This window comes from Dromiciops gliroides, chromosome 1 (assembly GCF_019393635.1).
Source record: "Dromiciops gliroides isolate mDroGli1 chromosome 1, mDroGli1.pri, whole genome shotgun sequence".
NCBI classification, from domain to species: domain Eukaryota; kingdom Metazoa; phylum Chordata; class Mammalia; order Microbiotheria; family Microbiotheriidae; genus Dromiciops; species Dromiciops gliroides.
This window is the reverse complement of record NC_057861.1, coordinates 319,571,192-319,598,460: the sequence shown is the minus strand read 5'-3', so window position 1 is coordinate 319,598,460 and position 27,269 is coordinate 319,571,192. Positions and strand designations below refer to the sequence as shown.

General features: G+C 41.9%; 1 protein-coding gene across 4 annotated transcripts in view; it reads right to left on the bottom strand.

Moving 5' to 3' along the window:
• Positions 1 to 1,328: 1,328 nt before the first annotated feature.
• The window catches only part of ST8SIA5 (ST8 alpha-N-acetyl-neuraminide alpha-2,8-sialyltransferase 5), a 142,880-nt gene continuing 116,939 nt past the window's right edge, over positions 1,329 to 27,269 (bottom strand). For all 4 annotated transcript variants that reach the window (XM_043979208.1, XM_043979209.1, XM_043979210.1 and 1 more), the window contains 2 exons: positions 11,286 to 11,378; positions 1,329 to 5,456 (listed from right to left, as the gene is read on the bottom strand). In XM_043979208.1, the coding sequence (XP_043835143.1) occupies positions 4,988 to 5,456; positions 11,286 to 11,378 (562 nt within the window). In that variant the 3' untranslated portion in view covers positions 1,329 to 4,987. The remainder of the gene's footprint in view (positions 5,457 to 11,285; positions 11,379 to 27,269) is intronic.

Below are 27,269 nucleotides of genomic sequence, written 5' to 3'. Positions count from 1 at the left end.
GCCCATGCTGGAGCATAGGGAGCTTATTAATAAATTATTAAAAGGGATTTCCATAGGGTTAAAAAATCCCACACACATACTTGCTCCAAGATACACACAGGGCCAAGGCCTTGGCCTAATGGAGAGAGATTGCTTAGAGGATGAAGGAATTGGTGGTAGGGTGTCATGGAAAGAACACTGGATTTAGAAGGGGATAACCAGGGCCGGAATCCTGGTTCCACAGCCGGCTAGCTGTGTGATCTCTCTGAAGCCCGGTTCTCTTCTCTGTAAAATGAAGGGATTAGATTAGTTGACAGTTAAGGTTTCTCCCAGTTCTAAATCCTATGGTCCTATAATTGTCCAGGTGAAGACAAAGATGGAGTAGCCTCCCATACATGCCAAAATGGAGTCATGAAGCATTAAATACAATTGAACAACAAAATCAGTATCAAGGCCAAAGTCACTATCCCATACTTCTTTCCATTTTTTTCTCCCCCTTCAGTTTTGTGTGTGTGTGTGTGTGTGTGTGTGTTTGTTTTTTTGAGGAAGAGGTACAATGAAGTCGTTATAGGAAAAGATAGAATAAGGACTGCTGAAATTAACTCAAAGTTCTCCCTCCTCCCAGAGAACAGAGTACAGGCTAGCCCTATGTGTGAAGGCTAGGACAGAGCAATCTTCCATGCACCAGCAGCAGAAGCATGCCAGGTGGGGCAGCTAGGTGGCGCAGTGGATAAAGCCTTGGATTCAGGAGTACCTGAGTTCAAATCTGACCTCAGACACTTGACACTTACTAGCTGTGTGACCCTGGGCACGTCACTTAACCCCCATTGCCCTGCCAAAAAAAAAAAAAAACAAGAAGCATGCCAGGAGGCTACAGAGTGGTGGCCAAGGGCCCTGCGCTTTTGGTTTCTTGACATATGAATAGGAGAAAACTGGAGGTTTTCCTTAAAGTAAAAAAAGGAAAGCCAGAATTAGACAGAACTGTTACTGATAACTTTAAGTTGTGAAACTCCACTTGACTTGTACCCAGAACTTCTTTAAAGAGTGTTTAATATAGTGACTTCCATTCATTATATAAATTTTAGTAATTACTGAGTGCATGTGAGCATGTGTGAGTGGGTATATATGTGTGTGCTAGTGTGTCTCTGTGTGTCTGTATGTCTGTGTGAGTGTGTGTGTATGTGTGAGTGTGTGTGTGTATGTGTGAGTGTGTGTGTGTATGTATGTGTGAGTGTGTGTGTGTGAGTGTGTGTGTGTGTGTGAGTGTGTGTGTGTGAGTGTGTGTGTGTGTGTGTGTGTGTGTGTGTGTGTGTGTGTGTGTGTGTGTGTGTGAGAGAGAGAGAGAGAGAGAGAGAGAGAGAGAGAGAGAGAGAGAGAGAGAGAGTGTGTGTGTGTGGTGTGTGTATGTGTGTGTGGAATCTGGACCTTTGACTTCATAGGTGTAGGGAATTCCTCCCAATGCAGATCAATGACTATTCTCCAACTCAGAATTTCAGAGTTTCTTGGAGCACTACAAGATTAAGTGCCTTGCCCCGTGAGCATATGGCCAATATTTTAAGAGGGAGCACTTGAATCCACACCTTCCCTACTCTAAGGTTGGTTATCTAGCCACTAGACCACAGTACCTTTGATCACTGAATGGTTAATATTATTACTATTATTTAAATAAAAGGTAGGGACGGGTTATAAAAAGCCTCATTATGCTAAATCTTTAGTTCTCTCAGGGATCCTGAGACAAGGGCAGGGCAAGATTGGCCCCTGGGCCTCTGCAGGTAAATCCAGGCACTGCTGTTATATTCGTAGTAACTAGCAAAACTGTCACGTTTAGGAAGCTGAAACCAGCCTTGCTCTAATCCATTCCTCTTACTCGATGGTAAATGTTAACCTCTAACTTCTGATCGTACCCCTAGCTCCAATCCTACTGGTCACACATTGACTCCAACCTTAGCCACAGATTGCCCCCTAGTCTTGGCTCACCATCACACAAGAGTGCACTCCTGGGGCAGCTAGATGGCACAGTGGTTAAAGCACCGGCCCTGAATTCAGGAGTACCTGAGTTCAAATTCGGCCTCAGACACTTGACTAGCTGTGTGACCCTGGACAAGTCACTTAACCCCCATTGCCTGCAAAAAAACAAACAAACAAAAAAGAGTGCACTCCTGGTCACAAAACTAGAGAGCGAGGATGGCTCACTATAGACTCCATACCCCACTACTTGCAGGGGGGGGGGGGAACCTAATTCTAAGTTTATGTCTTGTTGGTGGCTAATTAGGTACCATGTCCTCCTAGCTAAAGAATGATACATGCAATTCTTGGTCAAACTCTTTCCATTAACAAGCATGGTAAAAATAGAATATGGTTCCTACCTGCCTGTTATTACACTATTTGGGTTAAGAAGATGTCTACCCCTAAATCTTTAGTCCTCTCATTTCTCTCTAAAGCAAAGCCACCATCATACACAATATAGTAGAAGAACCATGTGTCTCATTCCCTGCCCTGACCACCCATCCTTGACCCCAATCAACATTTAGTGTCAGATACTATAAACAACACGATATCCCATTCCAAAATGAAATTACCACCATTCTGTACCAACCATGCCGATTGCAGAAGGCCACAATTGTGGAAAGCCACTTTGCCTCAGTTTCCCCATCTGTCAAACATGGACAATAATACCTGCTGCACCTAACTCACAATATTGTTTCAGTCACAAAGTAAGACAATTCACAGAGAGCCATATCCCTAGACAGATGTGGCCTAGGGTAAATCATAGATGTGGGCTATGCCTTCCCCCAGTATCTATACACAAGTGAAATCAGGTTACAGTGGCCATCAGTGAGCCAAGATTAGGGATAAGAAATGTCAGAAAAGGAAAACATGCAGCCTTAGGGCAGAGTGGGGACAGGCATCTAGCCCCAGCCCACTCTGGTGCGAGGTGGGGAAGGTAGCAGTTCATAGGTGGGTGGCATGATTAGGATCCTCAGATCTTTTAAAGCACCAGATGGCAGGGTTGGCCAAGTCTTTCTCCCCTACCAGGTGCCTCCCTGAAACACTGCCCAGCCACCTGGTCCTGTAGACATGTGAGACCCTCAAAGCACAGACCTCAGGGCCATCACCCCAATTCTTAGTATTCTCGGGTCAGCCCTGAAGAAATGCAAAAGCACTTTGAAAAACATAAATCTCCATACAAGTGCAAGGCCTTATCTTTTCTTATTCTTGGCATGAGTATTGGCCAGAGAGCAGGTGGGGGATCTGGGGTCTCGTGAAAGAAGGAGCAGCCCTCTCTGCAGAACATAGGGCAAGAGGATTTCAAGGACAGCCAGGATAGAGGAGAGATTTCTGAAAATCCTCCTTCAGGATGCAAACCTTAAACTTGGCCAGAAAGGATATAGGTGGAGGAAAAACACATGGACCCAGGACTGTGAGTCACCAGTAGTGACGAAAGGACCAGAGGTTTCACTAAAGAAAGCACTAGAGCTGGATTCCAGTCTAGAGTCCTCCACTTACCACTGTATGACCCTTGGGAAAATCACTACCCCTCTCTGGGCCTCAAATGGATTGCTCTGTCAGATGAGGGGGTGAGACCAAATGAGCTCTAAGCTCCCTTCCAGCTCCAACATTCAACAAGTCTATGATGAGATATCTAAGTTCTAAGGCAATTGATAAGGATTCTATACCATTTACAGCAACCCCAAAGAGGGGCAGGAGAGAGCAGAGAATGGTACAAGCCATAGGCAGGAGGCAACATTCTGCTTACATACTCTAGACTGGACACAAGCATAGCTAACTTCTGCCAGGCTCCATATCCTCTGAGGCTGTTCCATGAAGATCATCAATCTGAAAGAGCGGGGAATCAGTCTTTAGGGCTTCTTCCTTGTCCTTTAGCAAGACCCAAAAGAAGTGTTAATAATGCTGGTGTCTGACAGACAGGACTAACTCCTCCCACTGAGGCGGCCCATGTTAGGTCAGGCTTTTTACTGAATTGTTCACTTTAGAGCCGTGTCAGTTGACCCTCCAAGGCATCTGAATATATCTAATAAAAATCCCCCCCCACCCCCGGCTGAAATGGAGCTGAGAACGAGAAGGCAGATGAGAAAATGAGCTGCTATGCCCTTAATGAGTTTGTAACACTGGCCTTGGAAATCTTCATTTAGTTGGCTGATCTGGCTTATCTCCTTTCTCATATTTCAAACCCAAAGTTAAGCCTGTAGGCACTGAGAAGAAAATAAAGTTTTCTTTAGTTCTAGAAAAAAAAAAGAAAACAGAAAACACCCATTTAGTCAAAGAGCCTATCTAACAGGTAAGCCCTGAACCCGATCCTACCATGGCAAAAGAGAGAAATCAGTCTGGCTGGGTGGGTGACCTTGAACAAGGTCACCTTCTCTAGGCCTCAATTTCTGGCCCTATAAAGACAGTTGGACGGGATGATCTCCAAGATCCAACTGAGCTATGATATAATATGGCTCTATGATCAATATCAGAAAAAAAAAATCCCTAAAAGCCCATCACAAAATTCAGGAAAGCAAACCATTACAAGAAACTCCACATGTGCTTAAAGCCTTCACTCCTCCACTGCTCCCCTTTAGTGATTTTCTGAAGCTGTGAAATAGCCATGATGGCTTGTGCTCAACTCAGTGGCTAAAATTTAGCGGCGATGTGCTTATTCACTTGTATTTCCAGGGCTCCCTCCTTGTTCAGGCAATGGACAGGCTGGAAGCTTGCCCCCCAGGGACTTGCCCACTGGGCACATGGGTAGGTAGAGGATAAGGAGGGGGAACACTTATCAATAGGGGTGACTTTACCCCATTTCCCCATTGTCTTCCCCACCCACCCCAGAGTGCAGGAGGTGTGAAGCCCTGGTGGATATGGCCCCACTCTTCAAAGACTATTGCATAAATGCTGGACTTGCCCCTCTTCTCCACAGCATGTCTTCCCGCTGCCCCCTGATGCTGGAAGGAAGGAAGAGAAGAGAGGCCTGGAGAGACAGGCCAGCCGACCGCCTGCCTCATCAGCAGCAATTGCAGGTGCCCGTGTGGACACGGAGGATGCCCCGGCTGTGCAGGTGGAGAAAGTTAAAGATCTCAGATGGCATGGCATGGAAGCCGGGGCGAGGCTTCACATTGTCATAGTAGTGGTGGGTGATGAAGAGTCCCGAAGGATTCATGGGAAAGGCCCAGAAGCCAAACAAGTGCACCTCCTCACAGAGCTCCAGAGCCGCCGTCACCAGGATGAGGCCCGTGCTGATGCGCTTGGCCCGCACACCGAGGTTGAGCCAGTAGCGGGACACGTTGATCAGATACTGAGGGTGGAAATAGTAGACTGCCTGTGGGGACTCAAAGTCATCCAGCACATACTTGACCCGGATGGAGACGTCAGTATTACGGGTGTTGTAGAAGGCCGGCAGAAGCACCGAGGCATTCTCGTAGACCTGTAACACCTGATAGAAAGGCCGCCTCCACTTCTCCAGCTTGTGGAACCTGGGGGAGAGCAGAGAGACTAAGCTGAGCAGGAAACAGCTGTGGAAACGGTAGACTTTTCATCCTTTTTTTGTGTGTGTGAGGCAATTGGGGTTAAGTGACTTGCCCAGGATCACACAGCTAGTAAGTGTTAAGTGTCTGAGGCCAGATTTGAACTCACCACCTAGCTGCCCCTAGACTTTTCATTTATCCTAATTAAACATCATCCTCCTAGATGTGGCTCACCATTCTAGACTGGTAAGATCTTATCAAGGAGGTGACCAAGTAAGCTCAGGGCCATAATGGAAAGAAGACTGCTTTGGGGAGGTATCATGATGGAAACAGGAAAAATAAAACTATGCTTTTTTCAGGAACCAGACAATCTGGGTGAGAATCCCTGCTCCGGCACTTCCGAGAGAAGTAAGAACATCCTGGTACAGCAGAAAAAGCCCAGGGTTTGGAACCAGGGAATCACAACTCTGGTGCCTATTACCTACATGACCCTGGGGTGGTCAGTTGGCTTCCCTGGGCCTCAATTTCCTTATCTGTCAAATAAAAAGGTTGGGCTGGATGGCCTCTGAGACCTTCCCTCTCTTTTCTCTTGGTCTCATGCCTCCCTCCTCACCTCTAATCTCCTTCAAGTTGCACCTTCTATGTGATCTTGCTAGAGTTCTCTCTTCCTTTTTTTTTTAAGGTGGGGCAATGAGGGTTAAGTGATTTACCCAGGGTCACACAGCTAGTAAATGTCAAGTGCCTGAGGTCAGATTTGAACTCAGGTCCTCCTGAATCCAGGGCCAGTGCTTTATTCACTGCACCACCTAGCTGCCCCTAGAGTGCTCCCCTCCTAACGACACTTGTATTTATAGAAATGCATATTTATTCTGTGTCTTCTTTCATATGTGCTTGCCTTCTTGAAATGCTTGAGTTCTAGTGGGTGGGGGGTGGGAATGGAGGAGGAAGAGAAGTTGGAACACAATTTTTTTAAAAATTGATGTTAAAATTTGTTTTTACATATATTTTGGAAAATAAAATTCTATTCAATATTTTTTTCAAAATCAAATATAAGCTCCTAGAGGTTAGGAACAGCTTCATTTTTTGTATTTAAATATCCAGCACCCAACACAGTGCTTGGCACAGAGCACACACTAAATTAATGTTTATGGATTGATTGATTGATTGATTCCAGCTCTATGTCCTACTAAAACAGCAGCGTGATGGGGAGCAATTAACCTCATTAGCCTTGCTTTCCTCACCTCTAAAGTCCCATGAGGCTCAGCTCTAACACTCACTAATCATGTAACTAGGTAGAATCTCTACGAGCTTCAGTTTCCTCACCTGTATGTTGGAAATAAAAATATCTCACAAGGTCACTCTAACGAAAGCACTTTGTCAATCTTAGATTTCTTTGTAAATGTGAGTTTATTTGTGGCACTGTTTCCTCTTCCCATACAAAAGACGAGAAACCAGTTGTCCTGATTCACAGCTTTGGGAATCAAAGTCAAGTTCGCTGACCTCTAGTATACAGCATTATTTTCTCTACTTCACACAGATGGTTAATGTGGTAGAGGAGGTAGGAAGCTGGTCTCATAGCAAGGAAGACACAAACTGACTGTTACCCTGGGCAAGTCACTTTCTATTTTTAGGCAGCTCTTGAAGACTCTAACTTGCAGGGCAGGTGCTGACCTGCACTGGAAGAGGGTGAGGTCCTCACCTGGAATTTCTATACCAGTGAAATCACAGGTCTTCTCTAAAAAGGGATAACTAACAACATGAGACTTTGTAATAGAGGCCACGTGAAAGGTGCCAACATTAAGCGCTCTAAGAATTCATAGGAGCATGTCATTCAGAAGGTTAGGGATGGACTTGGAGTCAGAAATTCCAATTTTGTCCTTAGGTTTGTCTTCAGGTTCTGTCAAGATCTTCCAAGGTATTCCTCATCCCTCGTAGATATGCATATTCTGCAAATTTGATAAGCATGCCATCTAAGTCATTCATGAAAATGTTCATTATCACCAAGCTGAGGACAGATCCTTGTCTAGAGATTTTCCAAAAAGAAATTGACCTATTTATGACTACTCTTTGGGTCTAGCCAATCAACTAGTCCTTAAATCCACTAATTGTCTATTTCTCATTTTTCTCATCATTTTCACTGTCTATACCCCTTGGGTTCAACTCTATTGTCATAATACCCTCCCTCCCACCCCCAAGAAAAACTCATCTCCAGGAAACTCATCCCCAAGGAGATTGAATCATCTTTGATACTTACACCTCTTCAGTAGCCTCATTTGCCTCTGCAAATTGATGACTGAATGATAGAGTAAAAAATTTCTCCCAAGGCCTCCATTAAAAGATAGTTCAGAAGCCCAGCTAACTCTTCTCACCAGCTGCACCCCTTAGATTCAGCTCCATCATGATTATATCCTTGTGTTAAGTACTTTTTCATCCCCCCCATTTTGTGTGTGTGTGTGTGTGTGTGTTTTGTCTTCCCTTTTAGATTGTAAACTCCTGAAAGACAGGGACTATCTCTCTTTTCCTTTGTTCTTTTTTTAAAATTTTTTTTTGGGGGGGGCAGGGCAATGAGGGTTAAGTGACTTGCCCAGGGTCACACAGATAGTAAGTGTCAAGTGTCTGAGGTCAGATTTGAACTCAGGTCCTCCTGAATCCAGGGCCAGTGCTTCATCCACTGTGCCACCTAGCTGCCCCCATCTCTCTTTTTCTTATTTGTATTTCCAGAGCTTCACAGTGCCTGGCATATAGTAGGTGCTTAATAAATGTTTATTGTATTATATTGCATCTTGCTCTTGGTAGGTTATTTTCAGACACGTCTGACTCTTTGTGACCCCATTTGGGGTTTTCTTGGCAAAGATACTGGAGTGGTTTGCCATTTCCTTTTCTAGGAAACTGAGGCAAACAGGGTGAAGTGACTTGCCCAGGGTCACACAACTAGTAAGTGCCTGAGGCCAGATTTGACCTCAGAAAGATGAGTCTTCCTGACCCCAGGCCTGACACTCTACCCATTGCAATATTTTGCTGCCCATATAGTATATTGTATCTTTTCTACAATGGTAGCATGACAGAATTCTAAAATCTAGGTATACTGTAGCCACAATCATCTCTGTATCTACCAGTCTAGTAGGGATAAGGACCAAACCTATGATTTTCCTTATTTAAACAACTCCCAGATGAGGAAACCCCCACTACCAGAGCAGACTGGCACCTTTTCAGAAAGTGGTCTAGAACACAGAAAGGATAAATGACTTGCCCAGGGCCATCCAGTCAGAGTAGTATGTGTCAGAAGAAGAATTTGAACTCAGGTCTTCCAGACTTTGAGGTCACCTCTCTATTAGTTCAATAATTGTCAAAAAAAAAAGTAGATGAGCTTACTCTTCTGATGAAACCATGCAAGAGCTTTGTGATCATCACTTCCTTTTCTGGTTATTTATTGACCATCCCTTTAATAGGATGTTCCAGAATTTTGTTAGGAATCAAAGTCAAGTTTACTAAGCTATAGTGTGAAGATTCCATTCTCTTCTCTATTTTTTTTTTGGTTTGTTTTTTTTGTTTTTTTTGTTTTTTGTTTGTTTTTTTGGCAGGGCAATGAGGGTTAAGTGACTTGCCCAGGGTCACACAGCTAGTAAATGTCAAGTGTCTGAGGACGGATTTGAACTCAGGTACTCCTGAATACAGGGCCGGTGCTTTACCACTGCTCCATCTAGCTGCCCCCCTCTTCTCTATTTTGAAAATTAAAATTACATTTACCCTTATGCCTTCGAAGCTATGGCCCCTCTCCTGTTCCCCTTAATCACACAAAAATTACTGGTGATGACGCAGAAATCATAAGCCCTGGAGGATATAGTTCCTCTAGGCCCCTTTCTTATTAGCTGCCTAATCATCTTGAGTATCAATTCCTTAATAAACATTTTTGAATGGTCAATGAGGGATCAATGTCATCTTGGAGGGAGGTCTCTAGTAGAGTGCCCTAGAGATCTGTCCTTAGCCCTGTGCTGCTATAAACAGTTTTGTCATGAGATTGCAAGCTCCTACAGGGTAGGGACTAACTTTTCCCCCTTTATATATCACCAGCATTTAGCAGAGTGCCCAGCACATAGTAGGTACTTAATAAATGTTTATTGACTATCAATGAAATGGATGATGGCACATCTGCTGTGTATGCCAAAGATTATTTAGTTGTTTCTCAGTCACATCCAACTCTCCATGACCCTTTTGAGGGTTTTCTTACCAAAGATCCTATATTTACTCTTTTTACACTATATTTACTCAAGCTGAGCTTACAGTTTATTAAAAGCTTGATTTCACATGAACTGTGGTTTGGTCTTTCCCTTTCTAGTCTATATTTGTAGAAGTGCTTTTTAAAACTCAAGTGTCAGGCTTCACATATGACACTATAAAGTTTCATCTTTTTATATTCTGTCCAGTGTGACAGCCGTAGAGATCTTTTGGGATCCTGTCTTTCGTCATTCACTATATTAACTATCCTTCCCAACTTTAGGCCATCCATATCTTTGGCATGGCGTAGCTAGGTGGCAAATGGATGTTCTGGGCCTGGACTCATTAAGACCTGAGTTAAAATTCAGCCTCAGACAGTTAATAGCTGTGTGACTTTGGGCAAGTCACTTAATTCTGTTTGCCTCAGTTTCCTCATCTGTAAAATGAGCTAGAGAAGGAAATGTCATGCTTTCCATGGTGAGCAAAACATGAGAGTGCATTAGGAAAGGCAATGTCCAAAATAAGGGAGGGGGTAGATCCTCATACCTCACCCTCATCAGAGCATATCTGGACTATTATGTTCAGTTTGGGATACCATATTTGAAAAAGAATACCTCCAAAATACAAACAATGAGGTAAGAAGACTGGGGTCTTTCTATACAAGGATGGCTCAAAGGAAATAGGAATTTTTAGCCAGGAAGAAAGAGGATTTAGGTAGGGACATTAGAACTTATTCAAGTATTTGAAGGTCAACCCTCAGCGCAGTGTCTGATAACCTGGGTTTTGTTTTGTTTTGTTTTTATTCATTTTTCAGTCATGTCTAACTGTTTGTGACCCCGTTTGGGTTTTTTGTGGCAGAGATACTGGAGTGGTTTGTCATTTCCTTCTCCAGCTCATTTTACAGATGAAGAAACTGAGGCAACCAGGATTAAGTGACTTGCCCCAGGTCACACAGCTAATAAATGTTTGAGGCTGGATTTGAACTCAGGTCTTCTAGACTCCAGGCCTGGCACTCTATCCTTAACCTGTCCTCAGGACCTCAGTATTAGCAAGCTCAGCTCCTAGCAAAGCCATGAAACACACAAAATTTTCCTCTATCTCCTAAAATGCCACTACATACTTTTGAGGGCAGGCCTTTTGTCCCTTTTCTACTAATTTAGTCCTGGGTCTATTAGATCTTGGGCCAATCACTTCCTCTCTACTTTAGTTCTTTCTTTAAAATGATGGGGTCAGACTAGATCTTTGGAGTCCCTTCCCTTTCTGAAATTTTATGGTTCTGGGATACATGAGCAAGTGCTATGTGCTAATTAAAGTTTTCATGACTGATAATAGCTTAAGGCATGATCCTTCCCAGAGATTAAAAGATTCTTGAAGATTCAAAAGGAAAATAAGTGTAACATTATACTTCAGTGTTACATTATACATAGGTCTCCATCATACTTAATGGAGAGAACACTGATTGAAGTTAAAGGATTTGGTTTTGAATTCCATTTCTGATACTTACCGGTGTGGTCTTGGACAAGTCATACCTTCTCTAGGTGAGGGAGGGGAGAGGTTGGTATCAGACTGTATTAATTCTAAGGTCCCTTTCAGATCTAAACTCGGGACAAGGCTCAGACTAACCTCTCCGTTATGATGCTGGGGTTCACAGTAACAACATCAGTCTTCGCCCCAACGTCCCCAGTGTACTTCTCTGAGATTGGGGGTAAATTACACCTGTAGAGAAAATGACAAAGAAAACTAACATGAAGTAAATTAATCTCATTACCCCCTCCATGCAAAACTACTGGGGGCCATTACCAGTCATCTTGACTTTTGTCTTGCCACTGGGACTCAGGAGTAGAGTGTGAGGCTAATGACTTTGCATAGCTCTGCCTCATTTAAATCCAATTCACGCATGAGTCAAGACATTGTCCATTATGCGATATCATTGGTCCTCTTTGAAAATGGAAGGACCAAAAACAACAATTACTGGAATAGAAGAAGTGGGGGAAAAGGATAGGAGCAGGAGGAAGAAGGGAAATAATAATAATTTCTCACCTGACTGTCCTACTTTGCAATTTTCTTGGACTTCACCCTAACCCAGGAAGCTCATTACTGGAAAAAAGCTCATCATCCTGCAAGATGTCATTAGCCTTGGGACTCTACTTCATCACTACCCTCTGCCCCTCTGATTGAAAGACAGAGCCAGGAATAACCAAAGCCTCCATTTAAGGAGGAAGCTCAGCTAAGGTCAGACACCTTCTCATCTCTCACCTGGCTGCACTAATGTGGGACTCCTCTGCCTTCTCCTACCCCTGAGTCAGGTACCTTTCCACCCTCCCCTCCACCTTTTCAGCTTCCTCTTATGTGTTGTCTTCACCAGGTATATTGTAAGCTCCTTGAGAGCAGGCACTGTCTTTTTTTTACATTCATCTCTGGCACTTAGCACAATGCCTGACACATCATAGGAGTCAGATGCTTATTGACTATTAATGCTAGTAACGGCTGGCATGGTACATAGCATCTTAGCAATCACCATATCTATACTGTCACATCCACATTCCCTGGCAACCACTTTTTCCAGTGAGGCAATGAGACATACTAGGTAGGATACTGGGCTTATAACCAGGAATACCCAGGTTCTTACCCTTATAAGTCATGTGACCATGCACAAATCACTTAATGTCTCTGAGTCTCATTTTCCTTATTTGTAAGATGGGGAGAATAACATCTGCACTACTTAGCTTACCAGGTTATTGTGAGAACAAAATGAGATAACGCATGTAAAGGGCTTTGTCAACCTCAAGGTCCTATGGAAACACGAATCATTATTATGATTGTCACCATATTTGTGTCTTTTGAATCTAGCACAGCGTCATACACTCTTGTTTTTTTCATCTCTTTCATGGGGCACCATAGCCTACATTCTGGTGACGAGCCTCTTCTCTCGAACAACACACAGTCTGTATCTGAAGCCAGAACTTCTACTCTACAACCAAAAAGCACAGGAAAACCTTCGACAAGGATCTCATTGCAGGAGGCTTAAAGTGGAGGTAACAGAAGAAGCATGAAATTGCTGATTTGACCCAGGAGACACATAAAGACACATTATTAACAAGTATTAGTCTATTAGACTTCTACTGTGTAACTTATGGTGCCACAGGGAAACAGCAGGATGTAGCAGGATCCCTGGACAAGGATCTAGAAGACCTGATCTAAGTTCAGTTCTGTTATGTAACTCTGTGCCTCAGTTTCCTCATCTATAAAATGGGAATAATTATAAATCAGACTTGTATAGTGCTTGTATAAGGCTTACTTGCAACTCTGTGTGGTTGGTTGAACAAGAATTTTTATCCCCAATTTATAGAGAACAAAACAAACTGAATCTCAGAGATATAGGTTGTCATTCTGAATCATCTTTTTCCATCCACAGGCAAACTCCTAGAAAAAAAGTTATTGAAAGTAGTCACCTCCACCTCACCACATTGCACTCAAGGGTTTCTAAAGCCTTTGCACTTGCTTCTAACTTTACTACTCAAGTGAAGCTGCTCTCTCTCTCTTTTTCTCTCTCTCCCTTCCTCCCTCCCTCCTTCTCTCTGTGTGTCTCTGTCTCTGTCTCTGTCTCTCTCTGTCTCTGTCTCTGTCTCTCTCTGTCTCTGTCTCTGTCTCTCTCTCTCTCTCTCTATCTGAATATCTCTGAAATCCAATCAATCCAGTGGCCTTTATCCCATTCTTATCCTGCTTGACATCTCTCTGACATTTTACACATATTCCTACTCTTTTTATATACTTTTTCTTCCCTTGACTTTTTTTGTTTGTTTAGTTGTTTCAGTTACATTCAACTCTTCATGATCATGTTTAGGGTTTTCTTGGCAAAGACACTGGAGTAGTTTGCCATTTCCTTCTCCAATTAATTTACAGATGAGGAAACTGAGGCAAACAGGGTTAAGGACTTGCCCAGGGTCACACAACTAGTAAATGTTTGAGATCAGATTTGAACTCAGGAAGAAGAGTGTTCCTGACTCCAGGGCCAGTACTGGGTCCACTGTGCCAGCTAGCTGAGCCACCTTCTAGGAAACTGCTATCCTCTGGTTCTTCTCCTTTGATGTCCATCTTCTGCCTATCAAGACTCGATCTTGAGGCTTCTCCCTCTACATCTCTAGTCCTTTGTTGTGAGGAATCGTTGGCCAAAACAAACAAAAAGCCCTGCTTCCAGGCAATTGGATCATTGCTGGTGTGTTGTTTGCCTTTGTTTTCATTTTTTTTTTTTTGGTTGGGCAATGGGGGTTAAGTGACTTGCCCAGGGTCACACAGCTAGTAAGTCAAGTGTCTGAGGCCAGATTTGAACTCAGGTACTCCTGAATCCAAGGCCAGTTCTTTATCCACTGCGCCACCTAGCCGCCCCTGCCTTTGTTTTCAAAGAGGACTGATGACATCACATAATGGGCCATGTCTTGACTCATGTGTGAATTGGCTTTAAGTGAGGCAGAGTTGCACCAAGTCGCCAGTCTCACTCTCTCTTCTAGAGTCACTGAAGTCCAGTAGCAAGACAGCTGGTGATGGTCCAGGATGCCGTGGATGATCGTGGTGTCTTCAATGTCTGATCAAGCTCTAAGAACTCCACAGATCCACATCCCACCCCACTCCACTCTTTATCTGCCCTCATGGCCACTGGGATCAATTCTTCTCAAATGCCCATTCCATCAAGAGAAGTCTTCACATGCTTAGAGTAGACCTTCTGCCTAACTCACCGACGGGTTTGAGGCCTGTCAGTTATCTTTAACTTGGTTTAGCCCATCTACCAAGACAGTTTCCCAGGGTGTGGTGGCTGCACACAGCTTCTTAGAGCCACAGGTGTGAGTCGAGTGCCAGGCAGACAACAAAGGTGGATGAACATCCCTTAAAAGGGTTCGGCAAGCCCTCCGACCCAAGGCATTAGTCCTCCTTGAACAGCTCATAGGTCTCACAGAATCATGACTCGGAACTTAGGGTTCCTCTGCTTCTGCTCTTCACTCACATCCCCTCCCCCTGTCTTTTCTTTACCACCAGGAACTTGAATTTCCCACTGTTTTTTACCATTATGATGATCCTCCTAATGAAAAACAGGGGTGAGCTGGCAGAAAACTGTAGCTGGGAGTGGGAACTGTAGAATGCCAAAGTCTCAGGGTGTGAGACTCTTGGTGGAGAACCTTGCTTCATATTTTGCCGGGGGGGGGGGGGGGGATTGAGAACATTTGCCAAGAGCTTCCTCTTCTCTTCTCCTCCTCAGCTCACATCACCCAGATGCCTTCTATTACTATCTTCTTTACCCCTGTCCCACATGAAGAAGTGGCCCTTCCTTTTGCCAAGGCCAATCTCTCGACATTCACAAGTGATCCTATTCCATCCCATCTTCTCCAGCAGATTATCCCTTTATCATCCCCACTGTCTCATTTATCTTCCATCTCTTCCTGTCTACTGGCTGCCTCCCCACTGCCTGCAAACATTCCCATGTCTCCTCCATTCTCAAAAAACCCTCAGCAGATCTATCTATGCCCACCAGTTATTGTCCCACATTTCTCCTCTTTTTTTGGTCAAACTACTTGAGCAGAATAGCTGCGAGTGAGCTCCCGAACTCATGACACGATCGCTCCAAAAAACATCCAAATAATGCCATAGGAAAATGCCCGGAGCAGCAAAACACACAGGAGAATGTGATAAAATCATCTTCTAACCAAGAACGGCTTGGTAGGTCAGAAGGAGGGAGCTGCTGTGCTGATACAGATGCTGGTGCTGAGGCAGAACTTGGATTTTACACCCCTGCTGAGAACCAAGAGGTAGGCTCCAGTAGCAGTGGCCCAGGTGGGGGAGGGGCACAGGCTCATCAGAGCTAACAACCACAACACACAAAGCTGGTTGATTAGCAAGTTGGTCTGGGGTCATCTAAGGACCAGAGAACAGGCCAGGTGAGTGAAGAACCTTATTCTCCTTAAATCATACCACCTGGGACTTCTGAAGCTTGGGATACTGCAGCCTGAAAACAGTGCCTCACTTTAAGGAGCTAAAAGTCTAGTAAAAGAAAGGCAAGATGAGCAGACAGAGAAAGGTGAGGACCATAGAAAGTTTCTTCAGTAACAAGGAAGACCAAGGGGCACCCTCACAGGAAGATGTCAACATCAGGGCCCCTATATCTAAAGCTTCCAAGAAAAATATGAATTGGTCTCAGGCCATAGAGGTGCTCAAAAAGGACTTTGAAGAAAAAGTTAGAGAGGTAGAGGAAAAAATGGAAAGAGAAATGAGGGTGATGCAGGAAAGACATGAGAAAAAAGTCAACAGCTTGAAAAGTCAAATGGAAAAGGAGGTACAAAAGCTCTCTGATGAAAATAATTGCCTAAGAATTAGGATTGAACAAATGGAAGCCAGTGACTTTATGAGAAACCAAGATACAATAAAGCAAATCCAAATGAATAAAAAAATAGAGGGCAATGTGAAATATCTTCTGGGAAAAACTGCTGACCTGGAAAATAAGTCCAGGAGAGCTAATCTGAAAATTATTGGTCTACCTGAAAACCATGATTAAGGAAAGAGCTTAGAAACCATCTTCCAAGATATTCTCAGGGAAAATTGCCCTGAAATTCTAGAAGAAGAAGCTAAAATAGAAATTGAAAGAATCCACTTATCACCTCCAGAAAGAGATCCCAAAAAGAAAACTCCTAGGAATATTATAGCCAAATTCCAGAGCTCTCAGGTCAAGGAGAAAATATTGCAATCTGCCAAAAAGAAAGAATTCAAATACTGTGGAGCCCCAGTCAGGATAGCACAAGATCTAGCAGCTTCTACATTAATGGACCGGAGGGCATGGAATATGATATTCCAAAGGGCAAAGGAATTGGGATTACAACCAAGAATCACCTACCCAGCAAAACTCAGCATTGTCTTTCAGCAGAAAAAATGGGACTTTAATGAAAAAGAAGACTTTCAGAAATTTGTGATAAAAAGACCTGAACTGAATGGCAAATTTGACTTTCAAATACAAGACCATAGAGAACCATAAAAAATTGGAGCTGGGGGACATACCTGGGGTCGTACAGTGGGCAACTGTCTTGTGTCTGTGGCTGGGTTTTGGCTGGGATCCCCCTGGGTCCAGGGGGGATGTTTGTTCACTGTGTCACTTAACTAGGTGATGACATCTTTAGGGTTAAATTGAGGGGTGAAGGGAATTCACTGGGGGAGGGGGAAGGGCAGAAGTGAAATCCTACATGAAAGTAACAGGAAAAGGCTTATGGAGTGGGGGAAGAGATGGGAGAGGAGCAGGGCAGTAAATGAATTTTATACTCATCAGAAAAGGCTCAAAGACCTTAAACTCATCAGAGCTGCCTCAAGGAGGGACTAACAGACACACCCAACTGGGTGTAGTAATCTGTCTAATCTGGGCAGTAAATGAGCCTAACACTCATCAGAATTGGCTCAAAGACCTCAATCTCATTAGAATTGGCTCAAGGAGGAAATAATGTACACACTCAATTGGGAGGAGTAATCTCTCTAACCCTGCAGGAAAATAGGGGAAGGGGATAAAGAGAGAGGGGCAAAAGAAGGAAGGGCAGAGTGGGGGAGGGGACACAGAAGCAAAACCCCTTTCAAGAGTGATAGGATGAAAGAAGATGGATAATAGAATAAATATCATGGGGAAGGGAATAGGATGGAAGGGAAACAGTTAACAATAGTAATCATGAAAAAGAGAAAAGGGGGAAATATTGTACAAAGAATATTTATAGCAACTCTTGGTGGAGGCTAAGAATTGAGAATCAAGGGAATGTCCATCAATTGAGGAATGGTGGAAAAAGCTGTGCTATATGATTGAAGTGGAATGGTCTTGTGCTATAAGGAATGACAAACAGGATGATCCCAGAAAAACCTGGAAAGACTCATGAACTGATGTATAGTGAAGTGAGCAGAGCTGGGAGGACATTGTGTGTAGTGACAGCAGTATTGTTCAATGAGCAATTGTGAATGACTTAACTACTCTCAGCAGTGCAGTGATCCAAGACAATCCCAAGGAACTAATGAGGAAGCTTACTATGCACCCCTATAGAAAGAACTGATAAAAAGAACACTTGTGGATTGTACATATATAACCTGATTGCAATCTTGTGGAGAGGGGAGGAAAGGGAGGGAGGGAGGGAGAAAAATTTGGAACTCTAAATCTTATGAAAATGAATGTTGAAAACTACCCTTACATGTAACTGGAAAGTAAGGTAGCTGGCTAAGAATTGGACATCAAAGGAATGCCCATCAATTGGGGAATGGCTAAACAAGCTGTGGTATATGATGGTGATAGAATATTATTGTGCTATAAGAAATGACAAGCAGGATGACTTCAGAAAGGCCTGGAAAGACTTATATGAACTGATATGTAGTGAAGTGAGCAGAACCAGGAGAACATTGTGCAGAGAGACAGAAATATTGTTTGATGAAGAACTGTGAATGACTTAACTATTCTCAACCATACAATAATCCAAAACAATTCCAAAGGACTATTGATGGACCATACTATCCAACTCCAAAGAAAGAACTGATATTGATTGAACACAGACTGAAACATGCTATTTTTCACTTTCTTTCATTTTTTTCTTTTATATAAGTTTTTTATACAGAATGACTAATATGGTAATATTTTACATTAAATCCTAACATCCCCTCCTTAACAATGGGACATTGGAAGAAGTGTCAAGTAACCACTGCCAAAATACAGCAAAACCCCACACTATCACTTTCATTTGGATTTATTTGGATTTTCCAATAGGAATGATTACCCCAAAAAAGGAAATTAAATAATTTACTAAGTTAAAAAAAAAAAGAATACCTGCAATGAATGCTTCCACTCCATTTCCTCTTGCTCTCTTCTTAAATTCTCTACAGTTTGTCTTCTAATCTCATTTTTGAAACAAAACTATTTTATTCAAAGTTACCAATGATTTCTTGATTGCCAGATCTCATGTCCTTTTTTCAATCATTTTCCTTCTTAACGTCTCTGCAGCCCTTGACACTGTCAATCGCCATCTTCTCCTTGATTCTCTCTTCTCTTCAGGTTTTTGTGACACTACTCTATCCTGGTTTTCTTCCTAAATAACTAACCATTCTTTCTTTGTCTCTCCTCTGCTGGATTTTCATTTAAGTCACAATCACTAATATGCCTCAAAGTTTTGTTCTAGGCCCTTTCTTTTTCTCCCATTCTATTACTTCTCTTGTTGATTTTATCAGCTCTTATGGATTCCCAATTATCATCTCTATGTTGATGATTCTCATATCCACTTATCCAGTCCTAATCTCTCTGCTAACCTCCAGTCTCTCATCTCCAACTGTCTATTGGACCCATCAGATTGGGATATCCCACATACATCTTAAGCTTAGCATGTCCCAAACTGAACTCATTGCCTTACCTTCTTCAGAACTTCCCCATTAGTCAAGGATACCTCCATCCTGCATACCTACAAGCCTGAAACCTAGGTGTTATCTTTCTCACCTTTTATATTCAATCTGTTCCCAAGTCCTTTCCATTTTACCTTTATAATATCTTCCATATATTCCTCCTCTCTTGTGACACTGCCACCATTCTGGTGCAAGCCCTCATCACCTCACACCTGAACTGTTGCAACCATTTTCAGCTTGGTCTCCCTGCCTCAAGTGTCTCCCTACTAGAGCCCAACCGTGACTCCACTGTGAAAGTGATCTTCCTAAAGCAGAGATTTAAACATGTCCCTCCCATACTCAATAAACTCCAGTGGCTCCTTATCACCTCCAGATGTCAGGGTCTAAAATTATCCAATCTGAAAGAAAAACAACTAAAGCAGAGCTACGAGCCATTAACCATATATTAAAGGGTCTGGACCCCTTCAATAAAGGGACCACAGATCTTCCACATGATCTGAAATGCTGCCTTTCCACAGGCCTTACTTTTATAGGGATTTATATCCAGACTTTCAGAAGAGATAAAATAAAATACAGAGTCTCATTGGTTAATGGACTTTGCTTTTGGCCTTCCAGGAGGACCAGACATGTTGCTGCATCAGCATGGGTGGTCACAGGAAGGGCAAGGCAAAGGTCATCTCCACTAAGTGGTCATAAGATGGGCCTCTCCTCATGTTGAGCAAGAGGGTGGTCTGGAGATACAAAAATAAATTGGGAATCATATCAAGACATCCCACCCACACTGGGTTTGGTCATCAGCATTCTTGTGGTTAGAGAAGTGTACTTTATAACTAAAGTAAATAAATAGTGAACAGTGAACTTATAGGTTTTCAAGTTTGAGATCTACTTTAAGAAAGAATCTATCTTATCTAATTATCCCTATATTATGTCTATAAAACATGCATTACTTTACGTTATCCTTATATTAATACTAGTTGACTAAACTGACTAAACATATTTTAGTAGATAAGGATATCATTCATAATTGTTAACAATCATTACCACTATGGAATCATACTTAACTGATTAATATTGATTGGAATAAAATTGGGGTCCAATAAATCATTTCTCTCACAGGATCAAATACAAAATCTTCTGTTTGGCATTCGAAGCCTTTCATATCCTACTCCTACCCCCACCTTTCCAGTCTTCTCACACTTTACTTCCATATACTCTGTGATCAAGTAACAGGGGCCTCCTTGCTGTTCCTCACACTGGACACTCCATCTGACTCCTCAAGGCATATTCACTGGCTGTCCCCTGTGAGAATCAGAGCTCTGCCCTGAGGAGAAAGCATGTGACTTGGTGTCCGGAAGTACATCTATAGAACCGACTGTAGTCTTGTCAATCAAAGCTACCAGCCAATTAGCTTGAAGCTGTGTGTATGGACAGCCCTGCTTCCTGTTTCACAGAGGGCTTCTGGGAGAAGCCTCTGAGGATCTGCCTCTTTTTGTCCAGGGCTTCAGTGTGGTGGCAGAACTTCACGTGGACTGCTAGGGCTATCCCGCATAGATCTAAGCTAGGGTTTTCCATTCTATAAGAGATCTGCTATTACCCTCTCTCTCTTCACTAACTTCTAATACACTATAATAAATACTTAAAAGCCTAAACTCTTGCTGAATTTATCAGTAAATCTTAGCTAGTAAACTGGGGGGGAGGGGCAAGTAAGGACCCACATTAGATTTTAAACATCATACCCCCATGCCTGGAATGCTCCCCCTCCTAATGTCCTCCTCAAGTGCAGCTGAAATACCATCTTCTACAAGAAGATCCCAAATCCCTCTTACTACTAGTGTCTTCCCTTAGTTGATTATCTTCAATTTATCCTGTATAGCTTGTTTATATATAGTTATTTTGCATGTTGCCTCACTCATTAGACTGTGAGCTCCTTAAGAGCAGAGACTGTCTTTTGCCTTTAGAACAGTACCTGTCACATAGTAGGTGCTTAATAAATACCTATTGGTTGACTGACTATATGAGTAGACATTTCTCAGCATACCTGGCCTCACTACTGTGCCACAACATACCCTTTGAAAACTACTGCTCTACACCCTCACTCAGGGATCTTATTAGTTATTATAATCTCTGGGAACTAAATTTCATGGGTTCAGTCATAACCTTTACATAGAGGACTGCCAAATCTATGTATTCAGCTCTAATCTCTCTCCTGAACTTGCATCACCACCAACCTGTTGGACATCTGTAAGGGGTGCCCTCTCTGACTCCCTGTGTTGTATATGTCAGCCCATCTCACAAATCAAGACATTCCAATCTATAAAGTATTGGCCAAGAGCCCTGAATGACTGTTAAACCATTCACTACACTGATATAGTTGGCTTTAGAGACCATCTTGGGAGAGTTGAGTTCAGTCATGTACTTTATCCATGGGTAGATTTAAGACATAATTTTGGGGGGCAGCTAGGTGGTGCAGTAGATAGAGCACTGGCCTTGGATTCAGGAGGACCTGGGTTCAAATTCAGCCTCAGACACTTAACACTTACTAACTGTGTGAGCCTGGGCAAGTCACTTAACCCCAATTGCCTCACCAAAAAAAAAAAAAAAGAGACATAATTTTTTTTTTCTTCAGCTTACTCCTCATAATCCTGAACTATAAGAGACCTTTTGGCCCAGGCTTTCTACACCTAAAAATTATAGCACCTTAAATATTTTCCATCTGGACAAAAAAAAAGTAGTCCCACAGTATGGTCAAGTATGGACCAGAGAGTTTTCCAGCCCCCAGCTCAAATCCTTGATAACAGCCTTCCCCCATTTCTGTATGGTTGGTACAGGACAAATGAATAAGGTCAAGCCCATATTTTCCCTCTCCACCCTCTCAATAAATTGCAATGCTCAAAGCCTAAAGAAGATTTGGGGACAATGGTGGCACATAACACTTTGTTTCTCCACCAGTTAAAATGCTATAAAAGTCAAAGCAAGAGCAAGAAGGATAAAAGAATGATAGGAAGATCATAGCCCATGTGAGAAGATGGTTCTCTAGTATATAAGGGAGTCCCAGAAGCTTCCATTTCTGTGCTGAGGTTTTGGGGGGGGGATCTGAATGGTTACTGTTTATACAGTGGGATCAACAACAGGCACGAAACCCAAAACCTACAGGCCTTGGGGAACATGCCCTCACCTGGAAGGATCCATGCATCATCAGCAACTATATTTCCTCTACCTTAACATCGGTCCTAGGACCAAATGACTGGCCCCACAAAATATCCCTCCAATAAATTTCATTTAATATATAGAAGTTTTGTGTGGAGAGTTTCTTTAATTTTCTCTGGTGTGGCTATTGACTTTTCACAAAATCACCCATTTTGAAGGCATTTACTTCTTTATGGTGGGAAAATGTACAAGAAATTCCGATCACCTTTCCTGCCTCCAATAAATCCCCCAAAACTCATCTAAAATAATATCTCTTCTTTGAAGTCCTATAGGACCTCAAATTCAATATGCCAAAAATGGAATGAATTCTCTTACTCCATGTATGTATGTATATTATATATATATGTATATATGTGTGTATATACACATTTACACAGATATATATTTCCCTTCCCCTAAATACTTCTTTTCTGTTAAGGGTACCAACTTCCTGCCAATAACCTAGTCACCCATGTTCTATACCTCAAGGTCATTCCTGACTAAAATCTTATAGATAATGCAAATTTTTTAAAAAGGAAAAGGAAGGCCAGTTCTGGGGCTAGAAAAAGAAAAACAACACTGTCCCTGCCCTTGACAAGCTTACATTCTATAATCATCATTGCTGTGGTCATCCCTGCCTTACTGTCCTTAATGGCTGGCCTGCCTCTTTTGCCATCCCTGTTGGAGTTTGCTTAGCTTGCTATGTGAGTTTTATCCTGAACCAGTGGGAGAGGCAGACATATGAGAAAAATCAGAAATCAGTGAGATATAGGACAGCGTCTTGCTCTTTTCTAGAGAGAGTCTGGCCACAAGCTTCACTCCAGGGGAATGAAAGAGGCCTTATTCCTCACCTGACCTCTTGTTCCAGATAAATTCAAGAAGCCTTAATCAGGGAAGGATCAGTCAGAAGAATTAGGTTACTTGCAATGTGACTGCAGGTAATGATGTAATGCAGAATTATATGAGGCTGGGAGTTCTGAGGGGTGAGCAGTGGATTCATTTCAACTTTCATATAGGTGCTTCTCTTTCTAATGAACTTGGGCTCCAAGAAAATAAGTTCCCAACAATAAATATAGGCTTACTTCAGCATCCGCACTGACTCTGGACATGTTGTATCCTGACTACAAAAGCCTAGAGTCTCAAACTCATGTTCAAAATGAAACTCATTATCTTCCCCTTTAAATTCCTCCAAACCTCTCTCTTACTTCAAGGATAACACTACCCTGGGGCAGGTAAGTGGCACAGTGGATAGAGCTCCAGGTCTAGAGACAGAAAGACCTGAGCTCAAATCTATGTGACCCAGGATAAGTCACTTAACCCTGTTTGCCTCAGTTTTCTTATGTGTAAAATGGGCTGGAAAAAGAAATGGCAAACCACTCCAACATCTTTGCCAAGAAAGCCCCAAATGGGGTCACAAAGAGTCGGACTGCACTGAAACCACTGAACAACAACAAAAGCACTATTCTCCCTGTCACTCAGGTTTACAACCATGAAACCTCTTTGAATCTTCCTGTCCCTCACTCTCCTCCATACTCAATCAGCTGCCGAGTTTTGTCAATTCTACTGCCACAACATCCCTTGGATTCTTTCACTGTAACGATTGGAATAACGCCACCTGCTGGATACTAACTGTAGAAGAGTTCTGCCCATGAAGCGAAGGTCTTTGAGGGCAAGACCAGGAGTCTTGTCTTTGGTATCAGGAAGTGACGCGGACTAGTGGGAGGAGGAAGGAAGAGACTGGCACGGAGTCTGGGGCTCTTTCCTTTGGACTCTGGTGGAGAGCGGAGCTAGAAATGTGCTCTCCCTTTAATAGATAGGAATCTAGGCCTTTCTCTCTCTTTACCAAATTCTTATTCTCCTTAATAAATGCTTAAAAGTCTAACTCTTGCTAAAGCTTATAATTTATTGGCGACCACTCATTAAATATTTTAGACAGACTAGCTAGAATTTTAGCCCTTAACAGATGGCTGACCACGAAGAGGAAAGCTGAACCTCACTTCTGATCTTCCGGTTGGGTAAGAAATTTTCCCTACCCTAACCCTTTAAATCTTAAGTACTGCTGAATTGCCTGGTGTTTTCCCTTTAAATTTTTTCAAATGGACCTTTTAAACTCCCTAATTATCCTATTTTTGATTTTAGTCTGTTTAACCAGACAAATGGGAGATAAGATCATGTTAATGCTTTGTTTTTGTGGATTTTCTATTTTTCTTTTTATTTTTGTTAGAAGAGCCAGCGATGTACTCCCACAAAGAAATATCTCCCCCTCTCCCAACCATGCTTTTTCAGAGAAACCTGAAGAGATTCCTGCAGCTTTTCCCAGTTCTTACACTAATTGTTGCTCTAATTTTGCATGCCTGGAGGCAATGACCCACCCTCTAGAAGCTTTTAATCCCCTAGCACCTGGAGGCAAAGTGGGGGAAGAGGAATCCAGGCCTGAGTTCAAAATCAAGTCTGATTCAAATTGCTCTGGTCCCTCCCCTCCTCTCCAGACCCCACCCTCTACTCCTCCCATGGCCAAGCCCATTGCTTCCCGGGCCCGGGAAGTCCAAAGATCTAATGCGCATGCGCAACTTTCTCTAACTACATTTGCAGCTTCAGGCTCAGCCCTTCCCCAGCCTGGCTGTGCTTCTGAGACAACTTTAGAAAACCCTTTAAATTCCAGATATGCTCGTTTTGTTCATAATTTTGCTAACCTGCTTTTGTCTTTAATTAGTAATCTTATAAAGCATTTGTATGGTGAAAAGGCTGACAGACAATATAGAGGGGTTAAAGAAGAAAAACTTAAGCCGAATAAGAATGACAATCATCAACATAGTTCAAGACTCCGATTCTTTTGCCATGGAAGGGTATATATTTTACAGAAATGTAGAAGTAAGCAGCAAGGTATTGATATGAGTATTGGGGATTTTAGATATCGGAATCAAAGGTGTTCTGAATTCACTCAGAGTATTAATATCAGTTCAGAGGTTACATAGGATTTCTATGCTATTACATATACATTTTGAAATTAATGGTATGGGTTTATTTTCATAGAGATTTTCATGCTTTTGAGATTGTGTTTTATATTTAGTTTTTAAAACAAGGAGAATATTTGTAAAAGCTTTTTATAGTCATGTGATCAAGTTTATATTTTATAATACTCTTATTAATATTAAGTTCACATTCATTTAGACTTCCTTAGTTTGAATTTCACTGTCTTTTATTGTTCCATGTGTATTTTCTTCTATTCATTTGTCTATCTAATTTTGAAACATTGCAAGATGGTTTTGATTTTATTATACAATGTTAATTCTAGGAGTATTGTGCTCCCATATTCTGAGTTGTTTGTTTTTATTATTTTTTCTCAACTGATTATTTGATCAAACTCTTTAAAGCATTTCCTTGGCAGATTGGTTGCCATGGCAAGTGTAAATTGATTCTAGAAGTTTTATTTTTGATAAGCACATTCCAAAAAAAAAAAAAAAGAGGGGAACATTTGTAAAGTTTTCTTTTTTCAAAAAAAAAAAAAGTTCTTTGAGATTCTGTTATGCTTTAACTTGTATTTAAATATATTCAGATTTTTCACAAAAGTAATTGTATACTAAGTTTTTTTAAAAAGGGGTATTATTTGAAATTGTTGCATAATTATATATTGTGTTCTGAGTCAAGATGTATTCACATTTTTTGCAATCATTTATTATCCTCAATTTTTAAATACATATGAGACTTGGATTATGGGAACTTATCATTTAAGACATTAATTGCCTTTATTCTGAGTTATCAGATGCCAGTTGGCCAAGATGCCATCCAATCACAAGAGGAATACATGCAAGAGCAGACACTGAACTGTCACATGAGGGGAGACATGCATGAAGTCAAGGTATGGCCGAGGGAACGGCTTTTGACTAATGTTGAGGTTGGATTCTCTTGGTTTAATATTTTATTTTATTTTTCCCCACAATATTGTACAGATGGCTGGAAGTATTGATCCCACCCATCTCACTTCTACACCTGGCTTCTATGCTCCCTCCTATATGCCTGATGCCATGGACATCTCAATCCCATGCATCTGATTAAGTCTGACTCAGTTTCTTCCAATATGTTCGGTGGCATGGACGTATATTCCATCCACCTATTTTAAGCCTGGCATACTGTATGGGCAGTACATATTGCTCAAGTGTGGGAATGCTCATATCCCATCATTTCTCTGTTCTTTTATGGTAACCCCCATAATTATCTCAGGTGTCATGATAAATAACAGTGTTGAATTTGGCCTTGACATCTGTTACTAATTATATTAGATTTTAAATTTCTCATAATGGCATGAGGATGATTAGGCAGATGATGCAAAAAGTGATGAAACAAAGATAAAAATTATTTTTAATAATTAATATTGCAGCAATTGTCTTCTCAATTACCCTCCAAAAGGGGGGACTATAGTAATATATAATTTTAAAGAATGTTTCAATTTTTGTTTTATTGTATGTTTCATGTGTTAACAACTAAGATTCTGAATTCCCTTAGACATGTTTTTGAGAACTTTCATTGTTTGATTTGATTATTGACAAAGCTATTTTAAAGTTGTGTTAAGCTCAATTTTGTAGGAAATTTTCCTGGCTGATTACCAGCATCCACACATCAACCCCTGAAAAGACTTCCATTCCACAACTACACCTAGAGGACATCTGAGAAAAGACTTTCAGAGACTTTAAATGAACAGTTTTGATTTGTTGTTTTTGTTGTTTTTTTCTCTTTCTGTTATAATATACACCATCTGTAACATGTATTCTCTGCAGAGGCCCTCCCTTTGCAAGACTAATGTCAAAGCGTCGGTTCATGAGGACAAAAAAAATCGCCCCTCTGGACAAAACTTTCCTCTCTTCCTTTTCTATATTGTTGTTCACATATTATTAGTTATCAATAGTTATTATATTCTTTTTACTGTTCCATCAAGGAAACATTTTGTTTCTTGAGGAACAACAGGGGGGACTGTAACGATTGGAATAACGCCACCTGCTGGATACTAACTGTAGAAGAGTTCTGCCCATGAAG